The 9128-nt window shown below is 29.3% G+C and overlaps 1 protein-coding gene across 1 annotated transcript; it reads right to left on the reverse strand.

Annotated features, from left to right (window-relative positions):
• Positions 1-349: 349 nt before the first annotated feature.
• Positions 350-7627, reverse strand: LOC145333392 (astacin-like metalloprotease toxin 3). Its single transcript, XM_080178509.1, has 5 exons — positions 7562-7627; positions 6114-6206; positions 4929-4985; positions 1789-1846; positions 350-449 (listed from the first exon to the last, which is right to left on the reverse strand). The coding sequence occupies exons 1-5, from the start codon at positions 7605-7607 to the stop codon at positions 350-352; spliced, it is 354 nt and encodes a 117-aa protein (XP_080034635.1). The 5' UTR covers positions 7608-7627.
• Between the last annotated feature and the right edge of the window lie 1501 nt (positions 7628-9128).

Consider the following 9128-nt stretch of genomic DNA (forward strand, 5'->3'; position numbering starts at 1 on the left):
CAATGTTTTGCAAGAATTTGCTATGTGAAGGACCAAAAAGCTATGTTTTGTGAGGTTTTGCTATGTGAAGGACAGGAAAGCTAAGTTTTGCAAGATGAAGGACATAAACAGCCTTTGTCAGACAAAGGACATAAGTCACCTCCTTAAGTTAGATTTTGTTAGATGAAGGACATAAGTAGCCTTCCTTAGACCAATTTCCAGTGACTTCTGTCCTAGTTAGGAATGACTTTGTTTTCTTTCCATGATCCAAAACTTTAGACTTATTGTTGAGATTATTTTTTTTCTTGATTATATACCTACCTAACTAATTGTTGGTAAACATTTGATGAATTACATTTGATGAAGTGACTTAAAATTCCTGATATGTCTCTCCAAATTTATCTCTAACTGTATTAGGAGCACCAACAACCAGACTTTCACTGATTTCCACATATATGTCTCTGTCAGGTCTAAAATTATGGAATGGATGTTTTCATTTTATCTTATTTTTATATGTTTATAAAAAAAATAGTTTTCAAAATGCAAAGTAAAAGCTAATAAATATTTGGTTTATAATATAATATAAACAAGACCAATCACTGCTTTAGTTGAATAAATTATATAATAGGCCAAATGGTATCTAAATTTTTAAGATGGAAGCAATATTTGTATATGAGGATTAAATTTTTTATGAAGGGTAGTGGTATAGTCAGGAAGGGTAAAAGTAATAAATTTAACATATGATATTTCTTTGCGGTTAAATGTTTGTTAAGTTATTTGAATATATCCCATTTATATTCTACAAAGATAACAAGATTATTGTCCATTGTCTTATCCCCTCCTCACATTTCCATTCCCCTACACCCCCTCCTACAAACTTAGAAAGATAAAATCAAAAGTCTTTGACTTGACTGACATCCCCATTCCTTATAGTTGTAAGTTGATAATAACCCCTCCCCCCCCCCTCCACCCCACACACACACACAAAACACATACACATAATAAATACAAGGATATGATAATGATACTAAAAATGTTAAGTAATCTTTTAAAGTTTTGTTAGTTTATAGCATAAAATTATGATTATAGACAGTTATCTCAATGTAATGTCCTTAAGAAAAATCCTTTGTGTGTTAAAAATCTTATCTATTAGAATTTAATTATCTAAATGGTTTTCGTATGTATTGCAATGTATTATAAGCAGATTTCTGCGGTTTTTAAATAAAATAACTTAAGGCAATAAATAATAAAATAAATGGAAAAGGAAAAAAATTATAATGTAGGTAGAAACATAGAAGCAAATAAGAGATTAGGTGATTAATATGGAAGATATATTTCATTTCAAAGTTTTATCATAAGGCAATATATTTTTATAATTTGATATATCTTTATGGACATAAATTGTAAGGAAATATTAGCTCAGTGAATATATATAAAATACAATATAATGACATGAATAAACAGTCAGAAAATCAATTGCCATCTTCGGTTTCTGTATGGGGGGAATATTGTATATATTTAATATTTTACATTCATTAGGAAAGCCCTACAAAATAGGAGGTTGTAGGGCTATTTTTAATATTTCATATAATTTGTTCAACTACAGCAGTGATTGAACCAGACTAATAATAGATTCCTACAAAAGTCTAAGCAATTTTTCTATCAATTGCTTTAAAATAAGAAGATATGCCATACTTGTCTGTATAAAGTAAAAACAGATAAAAAAATAAATAAAATAAATACAATTTTCTTGATAGAAATACCTATAACTAAGGTTTAAAAATTGTTTTATATTTAAATGTATTTTACCTGTTTTGTTCATGTACCATTCCAAGTGCATGACCAAGTTCATGCAGGATGGTGGTTCCTAGATAATGCAAATTATTATGGATTTCCCCTTCAATATTTATTTGAAGATATTGCACAAAAAATCGGGACAACCAAAAAATTTAAAATCAACTTTTATCTATCCTAGGACCTAAAAATGGCTGTAAGTAGACAGATAGAAAAGATATTTTTACAAAGTATTAATTTTTGGCGGATTTATGGATTTTTTAAAAAGGGTAGTGAAAAACTTCTTACCCAATTTTTTCAAAGCAACAAAAAATATATTTATGTTCATCTTATGAAAATATTTTTTGATTGAGGTACTTTTCAGATACCTGTACAAATGTCTAATTAAAGAAAAAATTAAAATTTTTTTTTTTTTGGGGGTGTAAATTAATATTTTGTTAGAAAATTTAACCAATAATCTAAAAATTTTTAACCCCAAAAAATAAGTTTTTTTTCATTTTATCCAAAAACAGCCAGAAGGGCACGGGTTTTGCTATAATAATACCAATATGCAACATGTATTGTGTATAAAACAGTTTTCACTATGTGCGCCCTACCGGCTGTTTTTGAGTAATTTTACATTGTATGGTTTGAACACTTTTGTCCTTGTTAATTTCAAATTTTCCCCCGTCTATCCTAAACGGTTTTTTCTATCTCATTTTCTGTGTGTGAAAGATAAAGAGCCCAAACTGCGTGACTTTTTATGTGTTACATAACTGGGAGTTGGAATTTTTTGAATATATCCATCCTAGCAGGCACAGGATGCCAGCAAACCTGGCAGGATCATCCAGGTACAGAGTTAATATTTATTTTGACTTAAACAATGCATCTATTTTACCAAAATACTAAAATATCCTCTAATAGTACATCCTCATATTGAATACAGGTATTCAAGTCAATTTCAGGTTTCAGGTATGATCCTGGAGGTCCTGATCCTCCAGGTCTCTAGAAATCTTTAAAAGGCTCCTGTGGCCGCAATTTTTGACTTAGAGACTTCAAATTTTAAGACTAAAGCTTTTCTTACATGTATTTAAATTTCATAAAGATTTGCCGCCTTTTTTCCGCTGACTGCTGACTGCAGTTTAGCTGCGGCTGCTGAAATTTATATTTTGATTTTTCAAATATAAAGTTTACATAAAGATAAACCTTTTCTGCAAAAAAAATTATCTTCTAGCTTCAGAAAAAAAAATTACAGCCATTTGAAATTTTTAAGTAAAAAAGGATCTAAAAACAAAGGTTGTTAAATAAATGGGTGAAAAAAGCAAAAATTGACTTTGACTTTATTAAGGTCGGAAATTCATCATAAAACAGGGGAGTTGCACAAAAAATTTTAGCCCTCTAGTTCTAATAGAAACTGAGATAATAGGGGGGGGGGGTGTTGAATGCCCTATTTATTGAAGTTTACTTTTGTCTAATCTTAATGTCCAAGTATTTGTCATTTGATCCCCCTGTGTTTTGGAACAAAATCTTATTTGATTGGTCAGTATAAGATATTAACATCAAAAAATGGTGGCCACTCTGCACAAAGCTCTTTATAGTGCCTATAAAGAAAGGGGATAGATTAAAAAACTTTTGGTCAAAGTATCCCAAATAAGATCATATTAGAATATTGGACAATTCTAATATGATGTCCTTCCAAATATTTTAGCCAAAATTTTTACATTTATCCCCTATTTTTATAGGCACTATAAAGAGCTTCACTCTACACAAGAGAACACTGAGAATTTAGGAGAATTTTAAAGTAAGTTATAGGGTTAAAAATTTTATAAAAACTATGAGGTCCTAAATGATTCTCCCAATTTATTATCTAACAAGAAATGGCATAAAAAAAAAGGGTTACAAAACTTTGTTAAAAATTTTTCTTTGGTGTGACAAAGCTATGTATGTTAATGTTAAAAAACTATCTATCTATCTATCTCTGTTATGTTACACTAGTGGCTTTGCCCCTAGCATCTAGAGGCTTCACCCCAAGATGGATATTAAAGTCCAACCCACTCCCCTTATTATTGTTTTGTGTGTCATTATCAGCATTGTATATAATACACGCCAAGCTACAATTGAATCAAGACAAAAGTAAGTGCCAAGCTCTGGGAGCTATGAAAGGTAAAATTAGACATATAACCATGATGATGCGGGATCTTTTTGAGAAAATAAGATTTAAAAATTTCAAGTTCAATTTTCACCACCTAAGAGTTGCTGCATAATCATGACAAGAAAAGCAAAGATTATTTATTTCAAATTTTGAACAACTTTGCTCTTATAAAATTTTTCATAAAACCACTCCTGAAGGGAGGTAATTAATTGCCATTTTTATCAGTTGCTTTGCTAAGGTCACGGAAATTCAGCCTTAAATAAATCATATATAGAGAGGTTTTATGAAAGACTTCATAAATGCAAAGTTGTTCAAAATTTCAAATTTATAATCTTTGCTTTTCTTGTCATGATTAAGCGGCAACTCCTAGGGGTGAAAATTGAATTTGAAATTTTCAAATCTATTTTTCTTAAAAAGATCCTGCTGAAATATTTTGGTTTTACCTGGAATCATCATGGTTTTACGTCTAATTTCACCATATATAGGTCATAGAGCTCGGCACTTACTTTTGTCTTGATTCAATTGTAGCCTGGTGTGAATACCTATTTTTGCAATTTTAACAGAAGCTGGGGTGGGTTTTTAAGAGATGAAAATATATGTTTTTCTTTATGTTATCTCTAATTAAATCAATCAGTTACATTCAGTTACCAATCCAAACAGCATAAGGATACTGAAAGGATACTGAAATACAATGTCATTGTTTATATTTTAAGCAAAAATGCCTCAAAATTGTTATTCTGTCGCAGTATTTCTTATCTTGAAAAAATCAAAAATATATTTTCATCTCTTGAAATTTTTCCTCTGTAAATTTTATTTAATACCTATATGTGCGACGACATTTAAAAGGTGTCAATTTTTAAAAATTACAAAAAGTCAAATATTGTTTTGGCTAAATTTGTTTTTCTTATTTTTTGCAAGCTTCTTTGTATTATAGATGGTACATTCATTATTTTGAATATTCAAGAGAGTAAAATGCAGAATAACTAGTTATTAAGTAGCTTTGCTTCTTTAAAGTTTTACTTACCGTTATTTTCAAAGCATAAAAGATTTCCTAGATTCAGATATGCTGGAGAGTCTGCTCCTATATTAAGATTAATTAGCATAAATTTTAAACCTCTAAGGAAAAGACCCTAGAGGCTAGGGGCAAAGCCAAAAGAAACAACAAACTAAAATCAAAGTTTTAAATTATCTTTTTAGTTGGGACACTAGAGAAAAACTTGAAAGAAGATAAGTGCATAATATGATAAAAATTTCTAAAATTTCCTCTATTTACTGCTTGAATATTCATAAACATTTACATTATTTTATTGCAATAAAAACTAAGTTTCCTTCAAAAAATTACCTTTGTTTTTACAAAAATAAATAATGTTATCAACGCTATATTCATACATTATGTTTCTGTAATTTTTAAGAACAAGAAATTTGATTTTTCAGCAAAAGGTTAAGGAATTAATTAAACTATCCATAAAGGATTTTTAAGTTTTTTCAGCAAAAGGTTAGGGAATTAATTAAACTATCCATAAAGGATTTTAAAGGACTTCTTTTACACATACAATTAACGTTAAAAAAGAATAGAATATTTCTTAAGCACAATAAGTCTATTTGTATTTCAATTTGATTTTTTCAACTTTTATAAACTATAAAAATCTGTAACATTTGCAAACAACTGTATGCATTTTTTGAAAACATATGCATCAAATACACTGGCTTTTTCTAAACATATTTATTAAATGTTGCTGACCTGTATATCATGATTGACATGGTTTATAAGCTAGTTTTGTAAAAAAACAAAAACATGTAAATTATGTTAAAATCACTCAGAACTATAATTTAAAATTTATTATTTAGTTTTAAGGCCTAATTGATTATCTTAATATACATTATAATGCTTAATAAGAAAATCATCTCAGTTCAAATATATAACAATTGAATATACAAATATGATAACTCTGAAAAATATATCTAAAACAGGTTTAACATACAAATACAGATGAATTTATGGATTCACTCTTGAAAAGATAGCTTTGATTTTTAATGAAAAGTATGCTCTATTTTGTATCATATTATGAAGGAAAATGCTTTGTAAGCATGCATTTTAATCATAATTTATAAAAAATGAAATAAATATACTTAATGTGCTTAAGGAATTTTCTAAAAATCTTTAAAAATTCAAATTCTATTCATTCCTTTTTTATTATAAAAAAGATACCTATTCTGCAAGAACATTCACCAAATTTACGAATATGAAGTTCTTGAGAATACACCTTAGGATTGGACTCGATGTCAATAAACTCAATACAACCTAAATTAAAACAGATTAATCCATCCTTTCTAAAATGATATTTATATACAGTATGGGGCAAATAAAATTGAACATTTTAGTAATTTCTAAACAAATATATATTGTTAATTTATAGATTGTATTAAATTTTAAAAACCAAGAAGCAAAATAGGTATTTTACTATCAGATTATACAATAAAATTATTGACAGCCTCAATCACTGCAATCACTACCCGCTAATTACCCCTACACCCCACCCAGAAAAAAGCCTCTGTGGAAATGGTTTTCACTTTATGTATGGTGAGTTCAGAACATGCCCCCCGCCCTATTCTCTCAGTTCCTAGAGCTAGAGGGCTAAGTGCAAGTCCCCTCTTTAATAATGAATTTCAGACCTTAAGTAAGTCAAAGTCAATTTTTGCTTCCTTCACCCTTTTATTTAACAACCTTTGCTTAAAAATTTTAAACGGCTGTAATTTTCTTATTTTTTCAAGCTAGAAGAACAATCTTTTTGCAGAAAATGTTTATCTTTATGTAAATTTTATATTAAAAATATCAAATATAATTTTCATTGGCCATAGCTGTACTTGGTAGCTGCTAGCCGCCACAGGCAGCGGTCAGCAGGAAAACGGCGGGGGATCTTTATGAAATTTTAATACATTATGTAGACATGTAGGAAAAGCTTAAGTTTTAAATTGTGGCCAAAGGAGCCTATTCTGGATTTCTGGAGACCTGGAGGATCAGGAACTGTAGGATCATACCTGGAACCTGAAATTGACTTGAACACCTGTATTTCATATAAGGATTTACTACTAGAGGATATTTTAGTATTTTGGCAAGATAAAATGTTTTGATTAAGTCAAAAAAATAGTATTCCTCTTTACCTAGAAGACCATGCCATGTTTGCTGGCATCCTGTGCCCGCCAGGATGGATATATTCAAAAAATTCCAACTCTCAGTTATGTTTCATACCCATACTTAAAAAGCATGCAGTTTGGGCTCTTTATCTTTCACACACAGAAAATGAGATATAACCCCCCCCCCCCTTAACCATAATGGGTTAAAGAGATTTGCATGAAGATTCTTAAGTTTCTTCCTTAAATATCTGATTTTGTGTTTAACCTTCTTCTGCATAAAATATGATTTTACAGCAATACTTTGAAATAAGATATTTAAAAAGTAAAATTTGATCACCAAGTGTAATTTCAAAATTTTCAAAAATTTAGGGAAAGCATGTTCTTTACTTACCATAAGGTCCCTGTAAATTGGGTGAAAACTATTTCCACAGGTTTTTTCCTAATAAGCACCACCCTGTAAAGTTATAAGTTATGATGTTATATAAGATGTTGAAATAAATTTGAATTATATATATATATTACCTTCAGGCAGTTGTCTTTCAATAATGTTCATCTGTTGTCTTATCATTGTTTTTTGCTCAGGAGTTAAAATTCTTAATTATCATATTTAATTTTTATAACCAAAGGGTAATTTTTACAAAATAGGGTTATTAAATCAAAAGATAAAAATTTTAGGATATATAACTAATAATTTAACTGTGCTTGACTTCCAATACTAACAGCGGATTTTTACATAGATGCATCATATATATGATTTTTCATAGTTAATAGTTTCATAAGATTTTATTTTAATTCACATATACCCATTATCATCACTCAAAAATTTGTAGGGTATTTTTCCATTGATCCATCTTGCATTGGTGTCCCTGGAATTTAAATAAAATTTTAACTCTTATATTTAAATTATTTTATAAACCATAAGAGATATCATTTCAGATGCAGTTCAGGGATAGTGCAAAGGACAGTTTTTTTTCATAGAACTGAATTCTAGAGCACAGATAACCCCTCTCTTTAATATTTTTGAAAAAATTGAAAATAGGGGGTTTGGGGTATTGTGTTGCACAATAGCTTATTCTGATATAAATTAATATTTTTTTTTTGAAGTTTAAGATTTCAAGTTAGCTACTAACTTGGACATGTGGTGGTTTTAAGATATCTTATATTGGATAACTTTAGGCATTTTACTGCAACCTCCCTACTAGGCTATAAAAGTTTTCCGGAATTTTAATAAATATAATAGATTTGAAATCTGCATAAAATTTTAAGGAATTTTTATAAAATTCGTTTTTTGTATAATTCTTTATCTATAAGCGCAAATACAAATTAAGTTAAATAATTTTGACATCTGTGATTGGTGGATTGAAAACTATCTGCGCTCTGATTAGAGAAGCTTAAGTGACGTACATCATTCAACCAATTAGAGCGCAGGTAGTTTCCAATCCACCTATCCTATTGGTCAAAATTTATTAACTAAAATTCGATTTGCGCTTTTAAATAATGAATTATATAAAAAACGAATTTTATAAAAATTCCTTAAAATTTTATGCAGATTTCAAATCTATTATATTTATTAAAATTCCGGAAAACTTTTATAGCCTACTCCCTACCCCTTACACTTACTCTTACATCAATTAAAAGTGTACAAATAAAAGTGTAATTAACACTAGTTTCAAGAATTGTTACAGAAACAAACTGCATAAGAAGCAGCTGGCCTTTTTTAATCAAAAAGGAAAAAAACTCCTGTTTGATATTACTTCCATTCAATACAGGTTACATGTAAATTTGAAGAGGTTTGCCATCACTAATAGTGGGAATTCAGCTTGCAAAAAAATGCAACCTTTTAAAATTTTCCTGGTTGTAAATATGTGTAATACCTAATTATAAAATAAATTGCCAATTTAAATTAGAGCTTAACACTGTCATACATATGTTTTAAGGTGAGTGGGAAAGTGGGTAATGTGAATTGTTATCAGCAGAACCACACATGAAAGGGATTAAAACCCCTTCCCCCGGCTACTCTCTGCCTTCCCTAGAAGCCTCCCCCTTGTCCTAGTACAGCCCCCAGCACCTGGAACAAACCAATTTTTGT

The sequence above is a fragment of the Acartia tonsa genome, chromosome 12 (genome assembly GCF_053477335.1).
Source record: "Acartia tonsa isolate MP-2025a chromosome 12, ASM5347733v1, whole genome shotgun sequence".
Lineage (NCBI taxonomy): Eukaryota > Metazoa > Arthropoda > Copepoda > Calanoida > Acartiidae > Acartia > Acartia tonsa.

Bases quoted from the DNA above. Each gene is read 5' to 3' on its own strand.
- LOC145333392 (XM_080178509.1), bottom strand. From the start codon at position 7,607: ATGATAAGACAACAGATGAACATTATTGAAAGACAACTGCCTGAAG. The intron at 4,986-6,113 runs GTATCTTTTTTA...ATCTTAATATAG, and splicing joins TGAATGTTCTTGCAGAATAG to GAGCAGACTCTCCAGCATAT. The intron at 450-1,788 runs GTAAAATACATT...CCATAATTTTAG, and splicing joins ATGGTACATGAACAAAACAG to ACCTGACAGAGACATATATG.